Here is a 12219-nt window from a genome sequence, read left to right as displayed (position 1 = left end):
AGAAATCCACTCATCTCCTTGGAGCCTCCCAAGTGCCTCCCATTTCACAGAGGAGCAGTAAAGGATTGCCTAGGGTCCCACAGCCATAAATGTCCACATTCAGATGCGCCACTTTGTTTTGTTTTTATTAGATTAATGAGTAACGAATTCATTGATAATACTCACGTCGTATTCCACTACAAGTCACGATCTCCATTTTGTCCATTTTCCATCTCTGGTCCCCAGTTCTCCTTCCCTCGGCTCACCCTTTTGGGAAGGCAAGCAGTGTGGTAGCAGTTATCCACGTCAAGTCACGCAGAGCGTTTCCACGCTAGCCACGTTGCCAGAAAAAAGAGGGGGTTAAAGAGAGCTCTCGTAGGCGCCCCTGCCATCGGGGCTCTCTCGGGACAGCATTTTTCATGGCATGTTCTTGGGAATTTTCACGGGTCACTGTAATGATCGGAGTCGCTGTGTGTTGCACAGTGGATCGTCCATAACATGTTGCTTCTAACTGTATACGATGTTTTCCTGGTTCTGCTCCCTTCACTGGGCTTCCATTCATAGAAGTCTTTTCAGGGTTTTCTCAAATATCTCCCACATCCTTTCTTACAGCACAATCGTGCCCCATCTGAGTCTCATACCCAATTTGTTCAACCATTCCCTAAGTGACTGATAGGTAGTTGCCCAGTTTCCAGTTTGTTGCTACCCCAAAAAGAGCTGCTATAAATATTTTTTGTACATGTCAGTCGCTTTCCTTTCTCTTTGGGGTACAGACCTAGGAGTGGCATGTCTGGGTCAAAGTCTAGGCACAGTTTTATAACCCTTTGGGCATAGTTCATATTGTTCTCTGGCATGGTTGGACCAGTTCCCAGCTCCACCAACAATGCATAAGTGTCCACATTTCTCCATATCCCCTCTAACATTTGTCATTTCAGATAGGTTGAAGGGGTATCTGAGAATTGTTTTGATTTGCATTTCTCTTATTATTAGTGATTTGGAGCATTTTTATATGACTAATGACAACTTTGATTCCTTCTTCTGAAAGTTACTTGTTCATATCCTTTGACCATTTATCATTTGGGAAATGAGCTCTTATCTCTATAAAATTGGCTCAGTTGCCTATATCTTAGAGAAATGAGATTTTTTATCAGATAAATCCATTGTAAAAAATTTTCCCTCAGTTTCCTGTTTCCCTTATAGTTTTGTTTGTGAAAACCCTTTTTTTAATTTAGTGTTTTCAACATCCATTTTTCCTCCCAGGAGCCTCTGTTTCTTTAATCATAAAATCTTTCCTTATCCATTGGTCATTTTTTTTCTGTGCATCCCTAATTTACTCATGATATCACCCTTTATGTCTAAATCACATTTCCATTCTGACTATGCCTCAGTATATAGTGTGAGATACTAGTCTGTGCCTTGTTTCCGTCAGACTACTTCCCGGTGTTCCAGCAGCTTTTGTCAACCAGTGAATGTCACCCCAATAGTTTGGCTCTTTTGCCAAACACCAGGATACTGTAGTCATTTACTTCTGTATATTGTGTGTGTACCCACGTGTTCCAATGACAGACTGCTCCATTTCTTATCTAGTACCAGATTGTTTTAATGATTTCCACTTTGTAGTATAGTTTAAGATCTGCCACTAATGGCCATTGAACCTACCTCTTCCAAATCCAATGCTTAATCTCTTTTATATTATGCTGCCTCTTCTTTGCTTTTTGTAAAGGTGTTTCAGTCATGTCTGACTCTGTGACCTCATTTGGGGTTTTCTTGGTAGAGATACTGGAGTCATTTGCCATTTCTTCTCTAGCTCATTTTCCAGATGAGGCAACTGAGGCAAACGGGGTTATAAGATTAAAATTAACAATGAATAACTCCAAGTATTATATTTAATAAGATGTATTAATAATCCCTTGAAGTAGAGGAAATAAAATGACAAAAGTAAAACCTGAGTAAAGAGAAGTTTTTCCTGTCCACTGTGCCACCTAGCCGCCGCTACCTCTTCTAGACATATAAAAATGAATTTATGATCATTTCCAACAACCTCCAAGCAGATGAGTGAAGAAGCCTAGAAGTGTGACTGCAGTGTGTACTGAGCTCCAAAGGTTCTTTCAAATATTTAACGAGCGTTTGCTTTTGTTGACTTCCTTTTAGCATGTGTGATTTAGTGGCTGTGCTGTATAATTAAAAATCTGTTACCCTAAAAAAAAAAAAAAACTACATTTCCCAGGAGCCCAGTGACTTCCTGTCATTCCATACTTCCTGTAGATAGAGGATATTAGGCGGGGACATAAAGGGTCCCACCTCTTTACTTCCTGTCCCGAGCTTGGTGGTGGTAAGGTAGGTGTTTGAACTGGCTGATCAGCCATGGGAATGTGTCTTTATTTTGTATCTTCTTTATTCCTTAATTTCTAATGATCATTAATAAATCTCTTAAAATATAATTTTTTATTAGAGATTTAATTTTAACTTTTACAGTGCATTAGCTAAGCAGTGGATGAAAGCAAACGTCAGGTCTGTGTCTTGGCATGATTATTTGTTTCCAAATGAGTTTCCACATCTGCCGTCTTTCCTTTCGGTTCCCTGCGCAGGCTCTGGACCGTAGGAGCACGAGCCCCAGGTTCTGGGCTACACGTCCAGCATTCCCCCAGGCTCATCGGGGCCTTTCAGCTAATGAAGCTGGGGCACTGTGGCGGACGCAATCCTTTCAGAAGAGTCTTTAGCCTGGTGCACAGACCGGCCGGCAGATGGTCAAAGCCTTTCTGAAAGCAGTCCCTGGAGGGATGGCCCGTGGCTGATTGATTCATCACACCCCAGCCGCCCAGCGAGACCACGGGGAGCCCTCGCCAGCATGCACCTTCCCTCTTTGGGTAGCAGATTTGCCACAAACGAACAGGCACCTTGAATGACTCCCTGAGTCTTCCAAATGATCAGAAACAGAATTCCCTACCAATCATTCACCAGGGAAATGTCCCAGCATGTGTTCCCGGAGCCCTCGCTCTGGCCAATGAGAAGCCACCCCCGGGCGCTGGTCATTTGCTAAAATCCTGCCTTGTTTGGAGCCCCTGGACAAAAGTCTGGATGAGTCCACCTTGCCTCAATCAGCCTCGCAAGGTAGCGCTGGCCAGGGCTCAAGGGAATGTGTTCGGGACTCCCAGAACGTAGAGGACAGCTGCCTCCATCCATGCTGGGAAGGGGAAGGACGGAAGGAAGCCTCCATCGAAGGCCAGACCAGAGGAGGAGGCAGAGCGGAGCTGCACCGTGTCCGGACAGTTCGGCCTCAGAGATGGCGGGAGGCCGTCGGAGAAACCCCTCCAGCTCGTCCCATCTGCAGGGATGGTGCTCAGCGAGATCCTTGGAGGGCTTCCCTCGAGATGGTCTTGTCTGGACGGTCATGTGAAAAGGGGCCCCCTCTGAAATCGCCTGGTCCGTGCCCAGCATCATGAAGGTAACTGGCCGCATCACCACAGGCGAGTCCGTGAGGCCGCAGAGCCTCAGTTTCCTCCGCTGCACAACAGGAAGAAAAGCACTGAAAATATCTGCTGAGTTGTGGTGATGAAAGTGCTTTGCTACCTCAATGCGGAGGTCCCAGACCTTCCAGGAAGCTTTGGGACAGGGTCGATCCAGATGATTCCAGGGCTTGCTCCCCACTGCATTCAGTCTCTTGCCTGCACAGGAGAACCGAGCCTCTCAGCCCCATTCCCAGGGCCTGGCGTACTTCTGAATTTTGTTCATGAGAGTGTCGGGGTGGGGGGAGCCCCAGAATTAATCTCCAGAGGAGCTTCTTTAGGTCGAGAGGCAGCAGAGACTTGGACTAGAGAGCATTGGAAAGTAGGGGGGTGGCACAGCGGCTAGCATGCTCTCTTTGGGGTCTGGAAGACCTGAATTCAAATCCTGCCTGAGACATTGACTAGCTATGTGACGGACCCTAGGCAAGTTACTTGACCTCTGACTCAGTTTCCTCATCTGTAAAGTAGGGATAACAACAGCCCCTACCTCCCAGGGTTGTGAGGATCAAATGTGAAGCACTTAGCCCAGGACCTGGCCCAGACTGGGACCTTAATAAATGCTTATTCTCTCCTCTTCCCCGAAACTGAAAAAAAATCCCCCAAACCCCAAAACACGTCAATAGGGACTTTGCCAAACAGACAGAGGGAGGCTCATGGTAGAGCTGAATTCTAATAAAATGGTGAAAATCCTGGAAACGGAGGAGGTGGCGCCCCGGCACTGACAGCAGGAACGCCGAGGAGCACCCACACCCAGGAAACAGATACGCCTGGGTCCCAACCACACAAATTCAGAGGAAACAGCCCTGCTTCCTGCCCTCCTGCAGAGGGAATTCCATCCTCTCCATGGGCAGAAGCCCCGTCCGGAGCCACGCCGGACAGCCGGACATTTGTCGGGGATCTCTCACCCCGAACCTGAACTCAGAGGGGGCAGAGAATGAGCATCCGGCACGGCATCCGCCCAGCCCACGAGGATAAACGGGAAGACGAGCTGTGTGTGGGGCGGGCATGGAAACACAAGAAGAGAAGGAAATGTGTGGCGCGACCCCTGATTCACTCACTGTCAAAGCTGAAAGGCAAGGCTTTTGTGGTTCTTTTTTATTGTTCTTTTTAGTTCAGTACTGTCTGACCCTTCCTCACCCCACTTGGGGTGGCAACGATACAGGATTACAACCGTTCCCTTCTCCAGCTCATTTTACAGATAGGGAAACTGAGGCAGACAGGGCGTCATGACTTGCCCAGGGCCACACAGCTAGTTTGCCATTCCCTTCTCCAGCTCATTTTACAGATAGGGAAACTGAGGCAGACAGGGCATCATGACTTGCCCAGGGTCATGCAGCTAGGAAGAGTCTGAGGCCAGATTGGAGCCAGGGCATCCCCTGTCTGGACTCAAGGCTCTCTCCACTGAGCCGCCTCCCTGCCCCCTGGCAGCCCAGTGGGGTTGGACGAAGTAGCCTGCGAGGAGCCTTCCCATTCTTTGATTCTCTTATTCTATGGACAGACAGACAAGCCGCATTCATTAACAAAACCCCGTTTATTAGAGATAAAAACAGTCAAGCCCCACACACCATCCACTCTGCAGAGGAGCACAGTCAAAGCACGGCAGCACGTCCATCGTGTCACCCAAAGATTCTGAAGCCACAGCCCGGAGCAACTGCACCAGGCCACTCCCCGGCGTCTTCGTCCTTGGCCGGTCCCGTTCTCGGGGCAGCGGAGGAGGCGGCCGGAGGTCAGTGGCAAAGGGCGATGGCGTCCATGTTGAGGAAACGGACGTGCATCTTGGTCTCTATGTCTATCCCCTGCCACATCTGCAACGGAATGACGGATCACCGTCAAAGGGAGGTGCCAGGACTTGGTCAGGGGAGCTTCTCTCTGGCCCTGCCTTCAGCCCTTTTCCCTCTAGCACTGACCCTCATCCAGGTTTGGGAAGCTCCAAGCCGGGGGCAGCCGGGCGGTTCAGTGGATAGAGATCCAGGCCTGGAGATGGGTTCAAATCTGGCCTCAGACACTTCCTAGCTGGGTGACCCTTAAACCTCATTGCTTAGCCCTTCTGCCTTGGAACCAATATTGATTCCAACAATGGTTGGAAGGTACGAATTGTTGGAGGGGGGGATCTCTTAACAGATAAGAAGCGTGAGTCACTCATGTCTAGACCCAGGGTACGAATTGGAGGGTTTGGGGTCGGGGGAGACAATGCCTTCTATTTTCCTGCTCTTTTCTAGCCTAGAGGCTTCCTAGGTGGTACAGCGGATACGGAGATGGACCTGGAATTAGGAAGATCTGCGTTTAGATCTGCACCCAGTCACTTATGAGTTGTGCAACCCTGGATGACCACTTCACTGTGACCTGCCTCAGTTTCCTCCCCTGTAAAATGGGATGATAACAATAGCCCCCACTTCTGAGAATTATTGTGAGGAGCAAATGTGATAATAATTGTAAAGCTTTTAGCACTGCCTGGAAAGTGATGGCTGTTTTATAAAGGCTCCTCCCTCCCTCCCTCCCTCCCTTCCTTCCTTCCTTCCTTCCTTCCTTCCTTCCTTCCTTCCTTCCTTCCTTCCTTCCTTCCTTCCTTCCTTCCTTCCTTCCCTCCTTCCCTCCTTCCCTCCTTCCCTCCTTCCCTCCTTCCCTCCTTCCTTCCTTCCTTCCTTCCTTCCTTCCTTCCTTCCTTCCTTCCTTCCTTCCTTCCTTCCTTCCTTCCTTCCTTCCTTCCCTCACCTTCCTTCCTTCCTTCCTTCCTTCCTTCCTTCCTTCCTTCCTTCCTTCCTTCCTTCCTTCCTCCTTCCCTCACTCCCTCCCTCCCTCCCTCCCACTAAATGCACAGTATTAAGTATTGAAATGAGGTTCCAGGCTCAGGTCCCTACAATTAATAATTAATCCCAGCAGCTCCTCTTTCCCTCTGAGACAACACTTTCACAATGACTTCGGCTCTTGCCCCTGCCGTAACTCTGGGAAGGGGGAAAACACTATTGTTCTGCTTTCCCAGAGTAAGACACTGCGGCCCCAGAAGTCAGAGACAGCCAAACATCTGAGTGTAAGCGGAACCTCAGTGGAGTTAAATTATAATCTGATATTCTGTCTCTAGGCTATATTTCTCCTCTCCATCTCATTCTTCCTCCTCCCCAATCCTCTTCTCTCTCCCTATTTATCTATGGCTCCCCCTTCTCTTCCTCCTGACCCCCCATTTTTTCTGGCTTTCTTTTCTTCCAGTAGGCCCCAGCTATAATGACAGAAGACACCCAAGAGCAATAGAGAATGTGAGGAGCAGGGGCTGACCCCTCTGGCTGCCTCTCAGTGTTTCTGAGGCGAGAATTTTCATCCTTCCCAATGGTGGCTTCTCTTGGCACGTTGGCCATGGTACCAGGGCAGAAGGAGGCCAGAAATTGGGAAGAGTTGCAGCTTCCTGGGGTCCAGGGCTTCCCCGTCTCCCTCCCACAGCCACAAGCCCCCCACAAGGTAGAGAGGACAATGGTGGACCAGAGAGACCCACTGCAACTTCTGGTTCCTAATCACTTCCTTGTAGCCCCAGCCCTCCCACCACGTAGGCCATGTTTCCTCCAGAGCACCCACCTTTAGGAAGTCATCAAAGGTGATGCCCTCATACACCTGATCCGGTTGCTAGGAATGAAGCAAACAAGACATGAGCAAACATTGGGGGGACCCTTGGAGAGGAGTGGGGATGAACATGGCCATTCTTGCCCAGCTCCCTTGCCCAACCTGCTCCCCACAAGGCAGAGGACTTCAAGGGCTGATCAAAAAAACCCAGACTTCCTTCCCCACCGCCATCTTGATTCCGAGGGAAGTCAACTGGGACCCTGATGGGGGAAGAGCTGACCAAGAGAAAGGAGAAGAAAGTGACCCACCTGGAAACAGAGTTCAGCCAAGGGGAACCAGCAGAGATTTTTCCCAACCCAAGGAGCCCTTTGTGAGTGTTTGGATATGTGTAAATGTGTGTATGTATGTTTGTGTGTGTAAAAATTATACATGCCTGTACACACATGTTCTCATGTTGTGTATTGTGTGAGTGGGTACAGGTGTTTGTGTTTTTATATCTGCATCTGTGCATTTTTGTTTGTATTTCTAGACATTTGTACATGCCTGCATGTGTGTGTTCTCATGCTTTGTGCATGTGTAAGTGGGTACAAGTATTTGTGTTTGTGTCTGTGTATGCTTTGGGTTCATATGTGTGGTGTATGCATATGTGTCTAGTGGAAACATGTATTTTTATGTGTGTGTATATGTGCATACATGTTTTGTGTGCATGGACTGGGGAGGGAAGGTTCTGGACTTGTAATTTCATTTTGGGGGATGTTCCTGGCATGAAATTCCCCTGAGGTAGCCTGTCACCCAGATGGGCAGAGCCATGCTTGAGGACAAGAGGTCCTGGGTTCAAATGGGACCTCAGCCCCTTCCTAGCTGTTTCCCCCTGGGCTGGTCACTTCACTTCAGTGGCCTGGCCCAAGCAGTGCCACTCAGTGCCCCCTAGGATGGTTCTTAGGCCAGACATTCAGAGGGCATCCATCCCCTCCTGCATTTGCAAAAGATTTTTTGCAACACATCCCTTGTATCATCCAGCCTTTGCCCAAATGCCTTTGGGGAGGGCAGCTTCCATCATGAGGAATTTCTCCCTCGCATCATGCCAAAATGTGCCTCCATCATTTCCACCCATCATTCCTTGTTTCTGCGGTCAAGTAGAAGAAGAATATTCCCCCTTCCCGGAAGTGCCCTGCAGACACTGGAAGACAGCTTGGATTCCCCCGCCACAAGTCTTCTCTCCTCCATGGAACAGTCTCCTCTGTGCCCATCTTGACAGGACGCCTCTGCTCTGATCGGTCCCTTCTCGGCGTGATGCAAGTTCTCAAGATCCCTGAAGATGTGGCTCCCCGAAAGAAATGCCATCTGAGTGGGGCTGAGGCAGCCCTGGGTGGGGTCACCGCTTCCCTCGTCCTGGATGCTCTCCCTCTCCTAAGCTGACCCTAGGGAAGGGGCTCTTGGCTTTTTAAGCTAACAGGTCACCCTGCCGAGCCCTTGGGTTTAAAGTCATTAAAAAGCCCCAGATCTTATCCCAAGGAGCTCCCAGCCATGTTTCCTTCCTCCATCTTGTCATTTGGAAGGTGATTTTGTGGACTTTCCAAATATCGATCTCTGTTAAATCTCATCACCTTCATGGATCGTCGTCCTAGCCTATTGGAATGTCTTTGGATACCGTCATACAGGGCATTCACTGAGCCTTTCTGCTTTGGCTCATCCTCCATTTGGATCAAGATGCCATCGATGCCTTTATCCAAGCCATTGAGAAGATGGCTGAATCCCATGAGGCTAAGGACAGACCCTCGGGGCATCCTGTTAGAGATTTTCCAAACGATGGCTGACCACAAGAGCTACCACATATGGAGGGCTTTGAAGTTTACAGAGCGCTTTCCAAACACCATCTCATCTGACAACCCCGGGAGATGGATGCTATTATCCTCATTTTATAGAGGAGAAAATGGAGGCTAGAAATCATGGGTAGCTCGAAATCTGGGACATTCAGAAAATTAAATGAATTATTTCATTTGATTTTCATGACCACCATGGAAGGTACGAGCAGGCATTCTTGTTTTACAGCCGAGGAAACTGAGGCAAACACATTAAGCGACTGGCCTAGAGTCATACCTCTAATATCTAGTAAGCATCCATCATTCTATCCATTGGGTCACTTGGCTGCCTACTACCCTTTGGGTTTAGCCATTCCTTAGGCTTTGAATTTGCCTCACGGCTCAGATCCACATCTTTCCAGAGGTGCGCTCCATCCCTGGCCCCATACTTGAAGCCCTTCCAAGCTGGGCTAGGACCTGCCAAAGCTCCCATTGCCCTGGCATGGCATTGGAGCGCCCGGGGTCACCACACCATGACGAGCCACTGGAAGGGGTGGCCTTAGTGCCGATGGAGCCATATTGGGAAAATGCACTAATCCGATTGGCAGCTACTAAACCGTGTCTGTGGGTTTTATGTGGCTCAGTGGCTGCCAACAGTTTTACTGTGGGAAATTAGGAATGCTGTCACCAATTGAAACTGAAGTAGGACTGGGAGTCATTTAAGGAGGGAAGGTCTAATTAAATCAAATGGGAGTTTGACGCAGGGTGGAAGCGTGCTGGGCATCCCGGGCCCTCGTGACCAGCGCTGTGGGCCTCCGTGGCCGCCGTTTAATTTGCTGAAAGTACCAGATTCCGAGCTCGCCAGAAGCCTCCCCCAGGACCAAAGGACCAGCCTGAAAAAAGACGAGTCAATCAAATGACCCAAACCCTCCGTCTCTGGGGACATTCCAGGGCCTGAATTCATACTGCTGCAGCTGGCAATCTGTCTCCTAGTTTCCTTAATGTAATTAGGAGACACATGCGAGCTTTTCATTGGCTGAAACACCTCTCCACGCCACCGGGGATGCCGCGGCGAAGACAACCATTTCATGGCTTGAGCTACTAACAGGAAGATCTTCTCTTTTACCCCCATAAAGAATAGACAAGAGCTTAGGGATGGCAACCCATGGAGACTTGGCTAATCTTTCAGCATTCTGGGTAAAGTGACCTGCCATGATGAGGATGGAGCCTATTGGACCAAGGACAGAATCACCATAGATCAGAATGGGACCCGTGGCTGACCTCATGGCTTCCATCTCTCCCCCCTTTAAAGGATGGGGAAATAGGGAGATACAGCCAAAGGCCACTAGTTGGCCCAGGTGGAGAGAGCGTTGGACCTGGAGTCAGGAGGTCCTGAATTCAAATTCAGACTCAGACATTTACCAGCTGTGTGCCCCTGGGCAAAACACTTGATCTCTGACTGCCTCTTCTGTAAAAATAGAACAATAATAGCAGCCTCCTCCCAGGGTTGTTGTGAAATATTGATAAAGTGTTTTGCAAACCCTAAACACACTACATAAATGTTAATTTATTATTAGTATAGCTGCTACCTCTCCCAAACTCAGAAACTTAAAAGCACTTACTAAATCATCCCCTAGGAAGGAACGTGCCGGGTAGATCAAACGCCTTTTGGTAGCTGGAGCTTTAGAAGGGAAGCCTGAGTGATTTCCCCATTTGCCAGGAGCTGGCCCCACTCTGCACACAGGGAGGGTTTGACAATGCCTGAGGCACTGCAGTCTGAGTCCTCCCTCTTTGCATTTTTCACATCCTTTCCCAGCTTTTCCTCCATCTTTCCATTGCTCCCCTGAGCTCTCTCCAGTTTTTGCTCCCCTCATTCTGAAGTGTGGGAACAAAACCTAAGAGTTGGAAGGGATATCAGAAGGATCCAGCCTAATCTCTGCCTGAGCAGGAAGGTCTTCTACATTAGCCTTGGTCATTCCCTGTTGGTGGCCATTCAGTGCTGATGAAAGACCTCTAGGATCTGAAACCTCAGGTGTGTTTTATCTGCCCTATAAAGTATGGGCTCTTGGAGAACAGGGGCTATCTGACTTAGCTCTTTGTATTCCTAGCATTTAGCATGGTATATGCCACATAGTAAATGGTCCTTCCTTCCTTCCTTCCTTCCTTCCTTCCTTCCTTCCTTCCTTCCTTCCTTCCTTCCTTCCTTCCTTCCTTCCTTTTTCCTCTCCTCTGTGCCTTCACTCCCTCTTCCTTCTTTCCTCTCTTCTCCTTTCCCTCCTTTCCTCCCTTTCTCTCCTCCATCCTTCTCTCCCTCCCTTCCCTCCTTCCTTCCTTTCTTCCCTCCTTCCTTCCTTCCTTCCTTTTTCCTCTCCTCTCTGCCTTCATTCTCTCTTCCTTCTTTCCTCTCTTCTTTCCCTCCTTCTTTCCTCCCTTTTCCTCCTCCTCCCTCCTTCCTTCCTTCTTCCTTCCTTCCCTCCTTCTTTCCTTCCTTCCCTACTTCCTTCCTTTCTTTTCTCCCTCCTCTCTGCCTTCATTCCCTCTTCCTTCTTTCCTCTTTTCTCCTTTCCCTCTTTCTTTCCTCCCTTTCCCTCCTCCTCCTTCTCTCCTTCCCTCCCTTCCTTCCTTCCTTCCTTCCTTCCTTCCTTCCTTCCTTCCTTCCTTCCTTCCTTCCTTCCTTCCTTCCTTCCTTCCTTCCTTCCTTCCTTCCTTCCTTCCTTCCTTCCTTCCTTCCTTCCTTCCTTCCTTCCTTCCTTCCTTCCTTCCTCCCTCCCTCCCTCCCTCCCTCCCTCCCTCCCTCCCTCTTAGCTAGACACCCATCTTTTTGCCCCAGGAAAGCTCACCATTTGACCCACACAGATGCTGGCAGCCTCCATCATGGCTCCATCAGCAATGGATCTGGCTGACTCCTTTCCAATGTGGGGGTTTCCAGAAAGCAGTTCCTCTACCACCTATCAAGGCAGAGACAAATTCAAATGACTTCAGAGTCCGTCTGCAGAGGCCCCCTGAAAGGCAAGGGGAGGGCCAAGGTGGGGAGCATACTTTACATTTCGATATTCTTCCAAGGTGATCCGTCCATCACTGTCAGAGTCATACATATGAAACAGAACTAGAGAACAAGAGAGAGAGAGAGAGAGATTCAGGCATGTCAAGTCTTCTTGCTTGGATGTGCAAATAGAAATATCCTAGGAAATACCTTTGTTTACTGGCTAGCTCCCAGGGTCCCAGGCCCTCCACCCAGACAAGAGCCATATCTCCATTCCTTCTCTGTTTGACCCTTAGCCCAGCAGCCTTCCTCCTCTTTTTTTTTTAACCCTTACCTTCCATCTTGGAATCTATATTAAGTATCAGTTCCAAGGCAGAAGAGTGGAAAGGGCTAGGTAATG

The 12219-nt window shown here is 49.0% G+C and overlaps 1 protein-coding gene across 2 annotated transcripts in view; it reads right to left on the bottom strand.

The window, feature by feature from the left end:
- Window positions 1-4997: 4997 nt before the first annotated feature.
- The window catches only part of TESC (tescalcin), a 62894-nt gene continuing 55672 nt past the window's right edge, over window positions 4998-12219 (bottom strand). For both annotated transcript variants that reach the window (XM_056821672.1, XM_001374851.5), the window contains 4 exons: window positions 11881-11942; window positions 11677-11784; window positions 7050-7097; window positions 4998-5290 (listed from right to left, as the gene is read on the bottom strand). In XM_056821672.1, the coding sequence (XP_056677650.1) occupies window positions 5213-5290; window positions 7050-7097; window positions 11677-11784; window positions 11881-11942 (296 nt within the window). In that variant the 3' untranslated portion in view covers window positions 4998-5212. The remainder of the gene's footprint in view (window positions 5291-7049; window positions 7098-11676; window positions 11785-11880; window positions 11943-12219) is intronic.

This window comes from Monodelphis domestica, chromosome 3 (genome assembly GCF_027887165.1).
Source record: "Monodelphis domestica isolate mMonDom1 chromosome 3, mMonDom1.pri, whole genome shotgun sequence".
Classification (NCBI taxonomy): domain Eukaryota; kingdom Metazoa; phylum Chordata; class Mammalia; order Didelphimorphia; family Didelphidae; genus Monodelphis; species Monodelphis domestica.
The sequence above is the reverse complement of the archived record's forward strand: the minus strand, read 5'-3'. Positions and strand labels throughout refer to the sequence as shown.